General features: G+C 40.9%; 1 protein-coding gene across 1 annotated transcript in view; it reads right to left on the bottom strand.

Moving 5' to 3' along the window:
• The window catches only part of LOC124776962 (smoothened homolog), a 103,029-nt gene that overhangs the window by 67,794 nt on the left and 17,961 nt on the right, over window positions 1-17,274 (bottom strand). Inside the window, exons 2-3 of the mRNA XM_047252199.1 lie at window positions 11,157-11,279; window positions 8,209-8,316 (exon numbers count right to left, since the gene is read on the bottom strand). Of these exons, the coding sequence (XP_047108155.1) occupies window positions 8,209-8,316; window positions 11,157-11,279 (231 nt within the window). The remainder of the gene's footprint in view (window positions 1-8,208; window positions 8,317-11,156; window positions 11,280-17,274) is intronic.

Below are 17,274 nucleotides of genomic sequence, written 5' to 3'. Positions count from 1 at the left end.
ACCGCGCCACTTGCCCATATCCTTCCCGTTCACACTGATGCAAGTTGCAGCTCTGTAGCTGACGTGTACACATTGCTGTGCTACTTTATAATGTTTACGATTATTGAATCGCCGCCGCGTGTGAGATACGGTCAGTGATACGTTTTTTGACCGCGAGAAGCCTATCAGCTGCAGAAATTCATCATCAGTTAACAGAAGTTTATGGCTTGAATGCAATGAGTGAAGGTAAAGTGCGTCAATGGGTTAGAGAGTTTAAAAATGGCCGTCAAAATGTCCATGACGAAGAATGCTCAGGCCGGCCCTCTGTGATCGCTGATGATTTGGTGGCTGCAGTCGAAACAAAGATTCGTGAGGACAGAAGATTCACAATTTCCACTCTTTCTTTGGAATTTCCACAAGTTTCAAGATCGGTTTTGTACAAAATTGTGTCTGAAAACCTAAACTTTAAGAAACTGTGTTCTCGGTGGGTACCCAGACTCCTCACAGAGGACCACAAAGGGAAGAGATTTGCCACTTCATTGGACTTTTTGATTCGTTACGAGGAAGAAGGGGATGACATGTTGAGTCAAATTGTCACTGGAGATGAAACATGGGTATCCCATATCACTCCCGAAAGCAAGCGGCAATCGATGGAATGGCGACACACAACCTCACCCGTTAAGGTCAAACCCAAACAGACGCTGTCAAAGCGCAAGATTATGGCAACTGTGTTCTGGGACCGGCGCGGTGTTTTGCTAGTGGACTTTATGCCACGAGGAACGACAATCAACTCAGATGCCTACTGTGCAACTCTAAAGAAGCTCCGCAGAGCAATTCAAAACAAAAGGCGCAGCATGCTGACAAAAGGAATTTTGCTCCTGCACAATAACGCTAGGCCTCACACCTCTCAAAAGACTCGGGATTTGATTGATTCTTTTGGCTGGGAAGGGGAGAGGGAGGGGGAAGGGGAGAGGGAGGGGGTTGGTGGGAGGGAGAGGGGGTTGGGGGGAGGGAGAGGGGGGTTGAGGGAGAGAGGGGGGAGGGAGAGGGGGAAGGGGAGAGGGAGGGGGTTGGGGGAGGGAGATGGAGAAGGGGAGAGGGAGGGGGTTGGGGCGAGGGAGATGGGGAAGGGGGAGAGGGGGGATGGAGGGGGAGGGACGGGGGGAGAGGGGGGATGGAGGGGGAGGGACGGGGGGAAGGAGGGAGAGAAGGGGAAGGGAGAGAGAGGGGGAGGGAGATGGAGAGGGGGAGGGAGATGGAGAGGGGGAGGGGGAGTAGGAAGGGGGGAGGGAGGGGAAGGGGGAGGGGTAAGGGGGGAGGGAGGGGAAGGGGGAGGGAGAGGGGATTGGGGGAGGGAGGGAGGGAGGGAGGGAGGGAGGAATGATATCATTATAATTATTCATTTAAAGGAGTTTCAAACACAATCATCAGCAGGCAAGGATATATGCCATTTTTAAGTGTAAAATGCCACCAAGGGAACCACCAAGTTTTGCCATCTTGTAATGAATGTATGGCCATCTACAATGTCAAACATTCTCACTACATGGGACAGCAAGGAGAGGAGAAGAAGAAGAAGAAGAAGAAGAAGAAGAAGAAGAAGAGAGAGTGATGATAATGCTAATGTATTTGAGAGCATGGACATAAGATCTTTAGCATCTTATAAGTCTGTGGTTAAATAGAGGAATATTTATACAAGAACTAGAATATAACATTTATTTAAACACCTGCACCTACACATGTGAACACACGCAGACTTGTGTTTTTGTAAGCAGTCTCCAGCGCACTAAAAACTCCAACCTAGAAGCTTAGCCTGGAGCCTTAATAATAAACAAACTTCAAACCTGTTTCACCACACTTACTAAAACATGGGTAATGCCCTCACTTCAGTCTGGTTGTCAAAATTCAAATGCACTCTATTACTATGTTGTGTACAATGATCCACACACCATAGCCCTACACACTGGGGGCTCTGCTCAGTGGGGTTATTATGTCTGTGAAGCCATGCACTAATGGACAGTGCTCAACAGGGTGGTATACACTGCAAAATTTGTTAAGTAGTAAGATGTTCTGAACAAAAAGTTTCAGATCTCAACAAATCCACTGAGAAAAGTAATTACAAGTCAAGTGACCAGAAAAAAATTAAAATTTGTGTCACTATAAAAAAACAAACTGTTTCTGCCAGCAGCAAATGAGATCACCCAGTTGCATGCCGCTTAAGCTCTGCTTTTGGAGAACTGGTGCTTGTAACAATTGTGAATTTTTAGCTACATGGAGGGGACACAACACTGGTGTACTAACACACTCATTTCAAATACATTCATTTTTTCCCTTTACTTTCTCTCTTCTCTTTCTTCATTTGCTGTTTTCACACAGCTTTGACAACAGCAGTTCCTTCATTGTATACTTAATCTGCCCCCCCCCCCTTTTCTTCTTTGTCCGTTTATCACTCTACTACAATGGCAGCCACTAAAGGAGAATAACAGTGAAATTGGTCTTGTGTTTTGCTAAGCTTTCAATTTCCTCTTGATCCATTGCTATGATTCTTACTCAAGAGACCATCAGTGTACAGGTTGGTTATAAATACACTTTTGTTACTTGAGAAAAATCACCATGAAAAACAAGTGACTGTAGGACATTTGTACGAACATGCGAAAAAGAAGTAATGAACAAACCCTTGAAGGAAACATATAATTTCCCGATGGGAGGGTAACATTTGTTAACAGGGTGCCATGTTTATGTTCCAGATTACAAACATTACTCAATGTGATGACCATCTGGTTTCACAACAGGCTGGTACCTGTAAGAACCCACACATTACTACACCTCTGCCACTACAACTGTGGCACACGCCACATCCAAGTAGCGCATTGTTCAGTTGCTCCAGGCACTTCCACTTGAGATCACCGACTGTGGACGGCACTTCAGTCACCTCCAGCAACCCCTGGTAGTGGAATACCCTTTATACTGTCTGTCACTGGCTCCAGCCAGCCTTTCTTATACATGCTACCAAACCGTAATCTTCTGATTATGTTAAGTATGTCATGCTGTGACTCCAATAAAGGCTGCTGGTTTTCTATAATTGTGTTCTTTATTGTGTTTGGCATGAGAACAAAAGTGATTGTTTTTTCCATGTAATTTTCCCATGAAGGCGGTACTTCAATCACTTCTCCACCAGTAGCAACTTACTGCGGCCACTTTGGATCAACTCCACTGCAATTTCCACCATATGATGACTCTCCTGAAGACTGGGAAGCTTATGAAAAACGGCTCCACCAACACTTCATTCCATTTTGGTGACAAACAAGGAAGTTGGTAACCCTTTGTTTTTGTCATTGATTTCTGCTCACATGCATAAGTTGTTCTGTCAATTGCCCCCCTGCAGGAACTTGCCTCACTTTCCTTTGATGAAATGTGTAGTTTGTTGTCTGCTTATCTTCACAGGCACATCCACATTATCACTACTCGCATATACTTTTACCAGTGTTGCAAGCAAACACATCAGTCATATCGGACTTGGACAGTGGAGATACGAGGTCTGAGCTATAAGTTGCCAAGATCCCCAAAGAATCCTCGCTGACTACACAGTTTGCAATGCGGTCTTCTCATCCTGTTACATCAAGGTCATCTGGAAGCCTCCCACAATAAACAACTGGCACACGGGCACATGTTTTGGTATGTTAGGGTTCGCAAGGTGGAGTGCCTGGCTGTGGCCTGCAGCCACTGTTCCAATCAACAGGCAGCATCACATGTTGCTTCCCCCCACCACCCCCCCCCCCACCCTCCCCCACCTGGTCAGCACCCACATTACCAATCCATATAGATTTTGCTGAACTTTTTTTGGATACTTTTTAGCTGCTGGTTATTGAAACTTGGAAGAGGCCTTCCAAGTTTCCTTACGTTGTTCATTGTCCACCTACCATGGAAGAAGCAATGGTCAAGGAACTGTCAGTGATTACTTCTATCAAAGGCCTATCTTGTATGGTGGTTTTGGACAATGGTCCTAAATTTATACTCAATTCTTTAAATATTTTTGCTCCTGCAATGGCACTTGCCATGTCACATGCTGCCCTTCCATCCACAATCCAATGGGTATGTCATGGAATTACTTGTGGAAGATGCCCTTATGTTCTTTCTCAGTTCTTAGAGAATGACTCCAATTTGGGACAGATCTTGGCCAAACACTTGTGCAGCTGGCAGCCACAGATGCTGCTCCACCTCCTGGTCCTGAACAGGCATCCTGCAGCGGCACTGACATCATCACAATTTGCACCTTTCACTCCAGTCTGGGAATGAGGGCTCAGACAGCACCTGTACTGGCTTGCAGGCATCATCCACCACCGGTGCAGATGCCGTGTGTTCATGGTGGGCATCGGCGAGCACCTTGTGGTGCACGACTCCAGTCAGCTGCACTCTAGGTTGGGTACTGACGCTTCATGGCGGTCTGCTGCACTGGCGGCTCTTCCAATGGAATCACTGCTTGCTGTGGGCAGCATGTCACCCAGGAAGTGTCCAACCACACTCCCGACATAGCCTCTTGCTGCTCTGTCGATGGTCCAGCCACACATGGGCGAGGCAGCTCATGCTCTCACCTACTCTTGCAGAGGGCAAGAGGACACCAAGGCACACCCATAGAAGCCTCCTACGCCACTGCAGCTGCCTCCTCCACTGACACCAGTGCCACCTTCCCTGCCACAAGTACCTGCCAGAACCCCCTATGTTGCCTCTGGATGCCACGTCTCCCCAGCACCAGTAATGTGTCTGACGTCAATATGTACTCTGTCTACGAGGAGCCAAGGTCCTCCACCTGCTCTCCAGCAGGGGGAGGAAGACACACTTTTTCCGCCCCAGTGTGCGTGTCCGCGTGGACCAATAGCTGTTTGCGGCCAGGAGAGCCGCATATGACACCATGGACACGTCAACTGCCAAAGTGTCATAGAGGAGCCAGCATCTGGGTGCTCTTTCATCTAAGGTGGAAGGAGTGTAGTAACCTACACTTACTACACTGCGGCCACTACAGCTGTGGTATGTGGCACAGTCAAGTGGTGTGTTGTTCAGCTGCTCCAGGCACTTCCACCTGAGGCTGCCGACTGTGGACAGCATCTCAGTCGGGGTGTAGCAGGAAACCAGCAGCCCCTGGTGGACAAATACCCTTTATACTGTCTTTCACCAGTTCTAGCCAGCTTCTCTTATACATGCTACCAAACTTTAATGTTCTGATTATGTTATGCATGTCACACCATGACTCCAACAGAGGGCATTGGTTTTTTGTAAAATTGTGTCTTATTGTGTTTGGAGCTGGAACAGTTCCATTTCACAACTGTTTGCAGCACTTTTTGAATGGTGGACTATGGGATATTCAGCTGCAGAGAAAGAGCTCGTGTACTGCTTGGAGATCGCACACTGCGTCGCGCATTCTCAGCCGTGGCAACAGTAACTTCTTCAACAATGTGTGGCACAAATTGACTGTTGGCCTCTCACCCAGTAGCAACTCCCGAATCACCAGTTACTTCAAACTTCTCAATCATGTTCTTCAATCTTGATGTGGAAACAGCACCTCTTTGTATTCATTTAAATGTCAATACTCTTAAGAGCACCAGCTCTATTGCTGTAGTTTCGATAATGCAACTTTATGAGCAAAACCCTGCTCACATTGTCAAGGCCCATGTTGACTGTCTGCAGCTGTAACGCACACTGGGGCTTGTGTTTCAACACTACGTCATTATACCAGTACTGGTGCCTAACAGCAACAGCAAGTCACGACACTAACGCTACTAACAACACAAATTCTGCAGCACTCCGTCTGAACATCATTCCTATAAAGTTGGGTATCCACATGGTAAATAGTTTTCACTCTACACTGCCTCAAGTAGCAACTTTAGACAAGGGGGCAAAGTTAATATAAAAAATATTTGAGTGCACTGATTATGTGGATCACAATTCAAACTTTTAATATAGGAACAAACAGCATTAATGAGTAAACTTATTGGAAAGTGAGTGTAAGGATTCCAAGAGTCTTTTATGCAGATTGTATCATTTAGTGTATGACCATTAGTGTCAACTTCTGACAGGTGCAGGTCATTTCTGGTTGCCTGAAATCACATAACAGTTTCTGTGAGTTTAAGAATTAAACTGTAGGCTGTGAATCACTTATAGATCTGTGCAACTAACATCTGAGCTCTGCCTACTGAGATGGTGTTAGAATCCTTGATCAGTGTGAGGGTAGTTCAAAGTGCTGGGCTAAAAGTGCCAAGGAAAGTGCCCCTTCAAGACTCCTTGGCACTTTTAGCCCAGCACTTTGAACCAAATACAGTCAGCCTCTTCGAACACGCACTAACAACCACCCACTTTCAGTGCAATGGGGAATTCTTCGGGCAGACTGACAATGTGGCCATGGGCTCCCCACTGGCTCTTGCGACTGCAAAGTTCTATATGGAACATTTCGAGGAAGTGGTCCTTCAAACTGCCAGACAGAAACAAAAGCACTTCTTCCACTATGTCAAAGATGCTTTTGTCATGTGGGGACATGGCAAACAGGTGCTAGATGAGTTTCTGGACCACCTCAACAGCATCCATCTGAACATCAAATTTACAATGGAAATGGAGGAAAATGGATGCCTCCCCTTCGTTGAGGAAAGCAGATGGTTCACTAGGCCATGCAGTACATAGGAAGAAGACACACACAGACCTATACCTTCATGCAACAAGCTGCCACCATCCAGCACAAAGACAAACAGTACTGACCATCCTGGTACATAGGGCACACGCCATCTGGAACAAAGACAGCCTACCTTCCCACCAAAATGGCTACAGTGAAACGCAAATCAACAGAGCACTTAAAAGGGAGAAGGAATCAGTGAGAACCCCAGAAGAAGATGATGAAGAAGAAGAAGAAGACAAACGACTTGTATTCCTTCTGTACGTAGGTCTGCTCTTAGCCAAAATTGCACGTCTTCAGGGCAAATACAATATGAAAACCATTCTCCGACCACCACCGAAGACGAGGGAGCTCCTAGGTTCTGCCAAAGATGCCCTGAACCTTAACACACCAGGAGTATACAGCATACCATGTGTATGCGGTAAACAATACTCTGGGCAAACACAGTGCTGTATATCTAAACGCTGCGAAGAACATATCAGATGTGTGTGACTGGGTCACACAGAAAAATCAGCCATAGCAGAACACGGCATAAATGAAGAACACACCTTCAACTTCGAAAACACGAAGGTACTGTGCCGAGCATCTGGCTTCTGGGAAAGCATTATCAAAGAATCCATATAAATAAGGATTCATGACAATCTGGTCAACAGAGATGAGGAATACCAACTCAGCGCAGCATGGAACCCTGCAATAGCGGCAATCCGTCAGAAGCACACCCGTCAATGTCCTCCATTGCGGACGCAGACAAAATGCTTACACCGAGAACCGAACGCAGACGCTGGGGGGCGACCGCTATCCCCACCACCGCGCGTATGTTGCCGGTCCACCGCAGCCACCCGAGGTCTAGTGGAAGGGGGTGACCGCACATATAAACAGCTCGCTCTCCGCAAATCTCGACACTTCATCAGAAGATGGGTAGTATGACACTTCCCGAAACGTCACGAGATATCAACACTACCACCCAGCTGGAGACCCAAGAAACCTTCAACATTATCTCAGTTTGCAAGAAGAATTTTGTGTTCCATACATTCAAACGACCCAAAATATACCAACAGGATAATTTTTCTTGTTTAGCTCTTGAAAGACTTACATTTGTGGAGAATATGTTGTGAAAAACAAGCTTGGAGACAGTTAACTTATGCTCAGTTACATGAGTCTGTGTTCTATTACAGGCTATATTCTCAAACATTTTTGAAAATATTGGAAGGAGTGAAATTAGTCTGTAATACAAAAGGTTGCCTTATTTGCAGTTTTATATGTGGATGTTACTAAAGCATATTTAAGCCTGTCATGAAATATGCTGTAATTCACAGATTGATTAAATATAGCTGAAGAGTATTCCTATCAAGTTAACACAGGGTTTTAATGTTATGCTACAAACACAAACACTTCTATGTTATTCTATAATGTTAGGGCTCAATGCAGCCACAATGATGAACAATACTATGCGATTTGGGTTTTTGTACACAGTTCAAACATCTACTCAATCATCTTCATTAATATTTTAAATTACATCTTGCAATAAAAATACTGATACAGTATAAACAAGTTAAATACAAAGACAACCTCACCTTGCACATAGGTGGAAATTTGGTCATATTATCACATTTCAAAAATGATGGCCAGATACCTTCCACATCTAGAATTCGGCAGGGGCTTACTGTAACTTTGCACATTTCCTGAAAAATATAATCATTTAAATTGTATTATTTGGTTGCTAGTTGTTATGCTTAGGAACTATTGGATTAAATGTGTACTCAATATATTTGTTAATAATGGGATTCCTAGTCTCTTTGTCGATTTTAATAACACATGTAAGAAAATCTAAGCAAGTGCCAAGTTAAATATTTCTAATGACCTGGTTTTAAAAACAATTAAAGACAATGTTGTCACTTAAAATTTTAACTGAAACAATTCTGGTGACGTCATTCCTTTCACTCTCTCCACCGCCCCTCACTTTTCTACGTTAGTCTTCTGGCTAGTTTGATGTGACCCACCACCACTTCCTCCCAAGTGCCAACCCATTCATCTCACAGCAGCATTTTCAACTAACGTCCTCAATTATTTGTTGGATATATTCTAATCTCTCTCTTCCCATACAAATTTAACCATCTACAGATATCCTTGGTGCCAAGAGAATTATTCCCTGTCTTAATACACGTCCTGACATCCTGTATGTGTTTTCCACACATTCATTTCCTTGCTCCAATCGAGGCCAATCAGCCGCTGTGTCATCTTTTGCCAGCGGCAACATCTGGGAGCAGCATGAAGGGGTGTGGGGTCAGCACCCAGCTCTCCCAGCCGTAGTTGGTTTTACTGTCCTCAGAGCTGTTACTTCTCATTCAAGTAGCTCCTCAACTGGCATCACAAGACTAAGTGCAACCCACTCCAGTTCTCCTACTCATGAAACTCCCTGTCAGTACCGGTATTTGAACCTGGGTCCTCCGCACAAGAGTTGCTGACTACTCAGCAATTGAGGCAGGTACACACACACTTGCAGGTAGAGGCAAAAGATCTTTGACAGTAAAAATTTGAATGATTGATGAAAAAATACCACACACGTGGGAATGTTCTGCCTGTACTTGTGTTTCAGTAGCACGCTGACAGCGAACCATAGCCACTGGTTCAGCCACAATGTACGAGTGAGGATTACTGGTGACTGCCTCGTGGGACCAGTCATGCTTGCACGACAACTCACAGGTGAGGCATATCTCCACTTCCTGCAGGTGAATTAGCCTCCCCTGTTGGAAGGCATGCCTTTATTGTAGAAAAGGGTAATGTGACTACTACACAATAGGGCTACAGTTGACTTCCACATTTCCATGTGGAGGCATCTCAACACAATTTACCCCAACCACACGTTGAGGCTGAACCAGCGCTGATAATTCACTGCCACTATACCACTAAAACACTATTACAGACAGAGCATTCCCAATTGCCTGGTGTGATATGTGTGCTAGTCAATCACTGAAACCCACGCTGTCAAAGATATTTTATCTCCAGTTTCAAGTAGGTTACCTCCCTCGGAACACCAGCCACATTTCCAAATGACCTTTTTTCCAAATGACACTCTCAAAGATCATTTCCTATCATTTGTTCCCATTTAGCAAAATCACTACGTAGTGCATAGTTCGTTATTTCCTTACCCGCACCTTGTCAAATTATACTATTTTCTTTGCTCCCTGAAAAACATCATATCAGGCTTCACTTATACTACAATTATATACAACCTCTGCTGCGAAATCAAAATCATTTGCTGCTTTGTAAATTCAACGCAATTTTGTTCAACCCCGCACGTTGTAACAAGCTTGGATTCTCCTTGGCATGCTGTCCACGGAGCAGCCGAAATGTTGCTGGTGAAGCCTGTCCACTCCTCGATGGCTGCCCCCTTTGAAGCCATCCAGTGTGTGAGGAAGGTTCCTGTAATGATTCACTGCAAGTTTTAACTGGTTGCAAGCATCCTCACTTGGGTTCACGTCAGCAGATATGATTCATTGCTTTTGGAGAAAGGTGTTCGCAAGGCAGATGAAGAGTGCCTGTACGTCATCACCTCAAAAGGTGAATCCGTCATCAAAATATTGAGTGCTCAGCTGGGCAATACCTAGGAGAATCCAGTCCCAATAATGCACAATTGTCAAATTATCCTAGATAGCGAGGAAGGTGACCGAAATCCCTACATGATACCTGCCCAAAATACAGCTGACTCATCTCTCTGATGAACCTGTGAGACTGCATGCTGATAATTGTGTGTCAGAAAAATAGTGCACTCTTTGATAAAGAGAAACAAATACCATTGTAACACAACCCATTTCAGATGTACCCTTCTCCATCTTCCTCATGCACCATCGTGCTAGAGTGTTTATACTGTTACCCATAATGGATATCTAGGGATCAAATTGATTGTGTGGAGATTGTTTCATGTTTTCTGGGCCCGACATTGCCCTTCTAGTTTTCTCCAAAATGGTAGTATGTAGTCCTTTTAAATTCTCCTTGGGGTACCTATGAGCCATAATTTCTAGATGAGACATAATTTCTAGACAGTAGTCATCAGTTGGTGTTTTTGACCATAGGTGACCACTACCAGGCAGATTTTCAACAGTCCATGTCTCACAATAACAATGAGTATTTCAATGCAGTATATGTCAATTTGATGGCCAACTTCTGTGCTGACAATCCTTCTTTATGAAAGCTGACAATTCTCATATAGCCAAAATAAAACTTTGATGCATGCTGGCATATAAAACAGTTAACATAAACTGCATTGTCCATTTAACGACTGGAGGCAAGTGTGCTTTACTGAACTTCATTGATAATGCAGGTTTCCTTTTCCTCCTGTATATAGCAATTTCCTGTGATCAAAATGACCAAAAGAGTACTGAGAAAGAGATTATCAACCAATGTATAAGTTTATACTACAATGAAATGTGAACTGTAATAAAATGTACATAGTATTCTGAGAAGCAAACAACAATGAGAATACAGAGACACATTTTGTCACAATGAAAGAAATTTTACAAACCTGTGATGGCAGGTCCACCATTTCATTCTCACATTTTGGCATATAAAGTGCACACAGAAATGGTTGGATCACAGACCAGCACTTGGGCAGACGTCTTAACTTTTGCCACACCTGAAGCCTTTCCTGCAGAAATAAAAATGTGTTTGAACATTCAATGTCATATTCTCATTATGATTATGTTCGGCTAATTCTTTGTTAATTCTGAATACAACATGTAATGCATATTTCAGGACCCCAGAGAAAGAAAGACAAAGGCTGTATAAGTTAGGAATCATACAATTTTAAAAAAGTACACACACAGATTTAAAAGATTACAAGGTACTGGCAGGGCCTACATGAAGTTATTACATCCACATAACAATGCTCTGAAATAACTGAGAGCAATCTCCAATAAAAACATAATACTTCATTAGAAGAAGTAACATCCACCATCAAACCTCCAAACTTAAATATTATACTGGTCACAATAAAATATGAACAAAGTGGATTAAAGGTGTACCTATGAGGTTAGTGGATAACCACCACTTTATAACTGGAGCATTTCCAACTGCTAGAAATATGTTAAAAATTACACTGCTGTGCAGGAAAATGTATAACCAAATACTACAAAAGACCATCAAACTTCACTTTTGTCACCATTTTCAAAGTTTTGAAGGTTACATCATACATCGGTGGTGACTTCTTAAACATCTCAATATTCCTCCAGGTTTGGATTTCTGTGGAGGTTAAAAAGATAGGGCTATTCACACATACAGTGAGAATATACTTAACTCTTCAACGATGATAAGTAACAGACTACTCTGAAATTTTCTGTGACTTGTAACAAGCATTGGACTGTTTTGTACACAACATTGATTTGAGTATGTCACACATGACGACAACACCAGCGATACTGCAAAATAATTATACTCATATGCAAAGGAAGACATAAAAAAGATGTATCACAAAAGAATTATTTTAATAGGATTGAAATCCTTATACAGCCTTTGTCTTTCTTTCTCTGGGGTCCTGAAATATGCATTACATGTGATGCATGTGCACAGGAATAAAAAAAAAAGGATTAAGATTTCAGAAAAATTGGATGATTTATTCAAGGAAATGAGCTTCACAAATTGAGCAAGTCAATAATGCATTGTGCAACCAATTATTTGGCTTGGTACTGATTGAGAGAGTTGTTAGAGGTCCTCCTAAGGGATATCATGCCAAATTCTGTCCAAATCCTGAACTGGTTGGAGAGCCCTGCTCATAATGCTCCAAATGTTCTCAATTGAGGAGAGATATGTTGACCCTGCTGGCCCAGGTAGGGTTTGTCAAGCACGAACATAGGTATTAGAAACTCTCACTGTGTACGGGCAAACAATATCTTACTGAAATGTAAGCCCAGGATGGATTTCCATTAAGGCAACAAAATGAGGCATAGAATATCATCAACATACTGCTGTGCTGTAAGGGTGCTGTGAATGACAAAAAAAGGGGGCCTATTATGAAAAGAAATGACACCCCATCACTCCTCATTGTCAGTTGGATGGCAGCAACAGTCAAGATGGACAGAATTTGGCATGGTATCCCACAGGAGGACATCCGACAAGACTTGCTCAATTTGTGAAGCTCTTACTCTTGAAAAAATCATTCAGTTTTTCTCAATTTTCAGTGATCAGTTTGCCTGTACATGTGCATCACATCTACTGATTTCATCCTATTCGGGTAATTCCTTCGTGATGCAAGTTTTAAAGTGTATTTCCAACAGGAAACAAATAATTTTAATCCATCATCTGACTAGTAAGCTATTGTATGCAGTATCCTCAAGGCTCCATCTTTTAAATATCTCCTTCTTTGTCTCTATATTAATGAGCTTTCATAAATTACACTGCCAGATGATTTTATTGTTGTGTATGTAACTGATACAAATATTATGATAAACAGCTGTTAATGTCAGTTTTATTTATACTAATAAATGGTTTGCAGTTAACTAATTGTCATAAAACTTTGCAAACACCCACAAAATGCAGCTCAGGATCTGCAAGAAATGCCCATAGCACAAGATACAAGGGTGTTCTGACAGAAGAAGTTACCAGTGTTAAATTTTGAATATTGCAATTTGATGACAAATTCAGGTGAAGAAAAATAGCGCAGAACTGCTGACATTCCAGTACTACTTTTTGTGTGTTTTGTGAATGTCATCAGGCAGATAGAAAATACAAATTAATAAAAAAATAAAAAGGAAATGGTCAAATGATCTGTGAAATGATTTTTATAAAAGTGACAAATAAAATATAAAGAAACATTTGAATGATGCATGAAGTAATGTACAGCAAATAAGGCAGATCAAATGTTTCTCAAATCTGTTTTATTTCTTAGTTTTACACAAATCATTTCACAAAACACTTTATCATTTTTCTCATTTTTTTAATTTTTTTTACTGTGAAGTTCTGTTCAGAAATCACGAAATATAATATATTTTAGTGTTGATCAGTATTCTGTTATCATCAAGAGCATATAGGTCAGCAAAAAATAGAAAAGCAGAGCAGCTTCAATTTATATTACAATTAGATATTTATTTTACCTTTTCGACATGAAAGAATTTCATAATTTCTATAACAATGTAACTTTTTATGAGCAAAGTAGCTAGGCCTTGAAGAAAGAAACTTCTTCGCTCTTCATTTACATAGTAGCAGCAGGTCTTTGTGAAATATTTCAATTTTCCCTCAAATCACTGATTAAGTTTTCTTGATTACTCTGATTAATTTCAGACAATTAAATCTTTTTAGCAAAACTAGACCTCAGGCTGGTCACTTTAATTCGATACTCCACCTGTCCATTTCTCACTCCTCATGTGACTATGAAAATTTGGATAAAAACCCATTATCTAATTCATAGGGAGTCGACATGGTTTTGTCACACTCAAACATATGTCAAAAATCCTGGCATATTTTTGTTTTATAATGTTATACACAATCATATTTCCAGGTAACTTCTCAAGCCAAATTTCTCTGAAAAAAAGTAATATGACTTACTTCAGACGTGGATACAAAAACATGCTGCAGAAAGATATTCAGTGGACTGGACATACTAAAAGTTGCTTCAAAATATATTTATCCCCTAATGAACATGCACTAGAGAACATTTTCCTTTTTCTCCACCAAAATCTCAGTCCACAAAATGAAAATGTGGAATAGGAAGGAACTACACAAGGACTCAATTTTGTTTGAAAAGATATTCATTGCTCAGGAATGCAAGGTGTAAATAACTTACTATAAACAATAAAAAACAGATAAAGTACAGTTTGAGATGAGCTAGAAGGACTAATTGATGGACAGTTTCCAATTTATTGATGAATTTCCTTGTAGATAATCTGATGTATGTATCAGTAATACCCCTGTAGACACATAATACATGTAATACAAGTCTCTGTGCATCTTAAGTGAAGTAATATGGTCAGTATAAGTAACTGTTGTAAATTATTGTCATTTGATACCAATTGGCTAAACAATATGGGAATTACTTTACACATTTTGTGATGTATATATTTAAATGTTTGGACAATTATTTTATTAATTAGTAAAAGAAACTGAGTTAATATGTAATACTTTGTTGGACTCCTTAATGGGTGGTTCTGGTCGAGAACAATGAAAAAATGGATTTCTTTTTTACATTATTTGCATCCCCGAGGAATGTATATTATGCCTGCAAAAGGATTTTTTTTTATTTTGAAAGTATTTTATAAGTTACAGCTTTTTGAACAGAAGTTGGCATCAACTGAATTATAGGCACCTGTACGTGCTTGATGAATTAGTTCAGGAAAACATTTGACCAATTTTGTCCAATGAAAATTACTTAAAAGATGCAGTAATGCTAGTACACAAAATGACAAGAGCTTCAATGTGTGCATTTGGAAACTGGTACCAAAACATTTTCATTGTGGAGCAAAAACTGTTGAAATAGCAGTATATACAGGGTGGTCAGAAACAGTCTGAAAAGCTTGTTAGTGTGTTGCAGGGAGGTTCTGCTGAGAAATACTTGTTAAGAAAAAAATTTGATATGTTGTGCCATTTCCAAGTTAATGAGCACTTAAGTTAGCCAATCTAGCCATTGCATGTACAAATTCAAGCCCCCTACCTGAGAGAAACATGTTCTCTTCTCCCTTTACCCTCCGATGTACTTTTCATAATCTCATTACGATTGCCCCAAAATACATTCTAATTTAGGAATTTTCTGTTTTTATTGATTTCAGAAACAGTCATATGTCTGTGCAACACTTCGCACAAACCAGGATGTGACGTGAGGCGCATACCTTGACAAGTGCTGCAGCCGTCCTTTTTAATTTGTTATGAGACCAAAAGTTTTCATACACGGATGTATGTATAATAAAGTAGTAAAACCCTAATTTTAATAAAAACAATGCTTGTACAAAAAAAATTCTAAACTTTACCCATTTTTTATGCTTCTTGATCAGGACCTCCCCATAAGGGCCACTTCACTTAAGATAAGTGAGTAACATTAAATCTGTTGTTGAAAAGTAAGACAAATCTTGTGTAAAAAAAATTAAGTCTGTATCATGTTTCTTTGCTATATTCCACATCCTCACAATGTGCTTACTAACCGAAAAATTCATTTAGTTTAATCTTTCTCTGATTCATGTTACTTAGCAGGTGCGCAGTGTGTTGGAAAACAGGTAATTCATCAAAAAGCACATGACTTCAGCACTGCACAAGGTAACAACTAATGATGTCAAATACTTACAGATAGCAACTGCTGTACCATTGTATTTCCAAATCAATTTTTTTATGACACAGTTGTTAAAACATGGTGGGTACTCAACACGAATGGTTTCAATAACTCTTAGATACTGTTTTCACCTAGTTTTTGCAGTTCAGGCAATTACATTCACTTGTGTATTATTGCTGTTATATGTGCCTACGCACCATTCATAAATCATCTGCATTTGTGTGGTTGCTTTCCCTCTTTTTTGTTTGTAAATTATTTGCAATAAATGGTCTAACGGTTTGGACGACAAAGCGTTGAAGTATGTACACAAACTTCCACTTCTTTTCCAAGATGACTTACATGACATGGTTGGCCAACCTTCCCTTTTGGTTAGCAGGCTGTTGCAAACTCTCTTTCACTTCCTCTCTGAAGTATGCTGCTAGGACAGGTATTTCTTAAGACTCTTTCTACTTATAAAAATAAGTAGACATACCAATATAATAGAGGGAAACATTCCACGTGGGAAAAATATATCTAAAAACAAAGATGATGTGACTTACCAAACGAAAGCCCTGGCAGGTCGATAGACACACAAACAAACACAAACATACACACAAAATTCAAGCTTTCACAACAAACTGTTGCCTCATCAGGAAAGAGGGAAGGAGAGGGAAAGACGAAAGGATGTGGGTTTTAAGGGAGAGGTAAGGAGTCATTCCAATCCTGGGAGCTGAAAGACTTACCTTAGGGGGAAAAAAGGACGGGTATACACTCGCACACACACACACATATCCATCCACACATATACAGACACAAGTAGACATATTTAAATACGCACAATTTTTTTGGAAAAAAAAAAAAAAAAAAAAAAAAAAAAAAAAAAAAAAAAAAAAAAAAAAAAAAGCACAGGTCACGCCTGTCTACAAGAAGGATAGTAGAAGTGATCCAAAAAACTATCATCCAACATTCTTGACATCAATTTGTTGTAAAATCTTAGAAGATATTCTGAGCTCAAACATAATGAGGTATCTTGAAAAGATTTACCTCCTCAATGCCAACCAGCATGGATTCTGAAAACATAGATCATGTGAAACCCAACTCACACTTTCCTTACGTGACATACTGAAAGTTTTGGATCAAGGTACTCAAGTAGATGCAGTATTCCTGATTTCCAAAAATCATTTGACTCAGTACCACACTTATGCTTATTGTCAAAAGTACAATCATATGGGATATCAAGTGAAATTTGTGACTGGATTGAGGGCTTTTTCGGTAGTGCGGACACGGTATTATCTAGTATGGAGACTCATCATTAGATATAGAAGGTTTGTGGGACCCATATCAAATAGGACTAACAGGGGATACTGAACACATACGGAGAAGGGCATCACGAATGGTCACAAGTTTGTTTCAT

The sequence above is a fragment of the Schistocerca piceifrons genome, chromosome 2, assembly GCF_021461385.2.
Source record: "Schistocerca piceifrons isolate TAMUIC-IGC-003096 chromosome 2, iqSchPice1.1, whole genome shotgun sequence".
NCBI lineage: Eukaryota > Metazoa > Arthropoda > Insecta > Orthoptera > Acrididae > Schistocerca > Schistocerca piceifrons.
The sequence above is the reverse complement of the archived record's forward strand: the minus strand, read 5'-3'. Positions and strand labels throughout refer to the sequence as shown.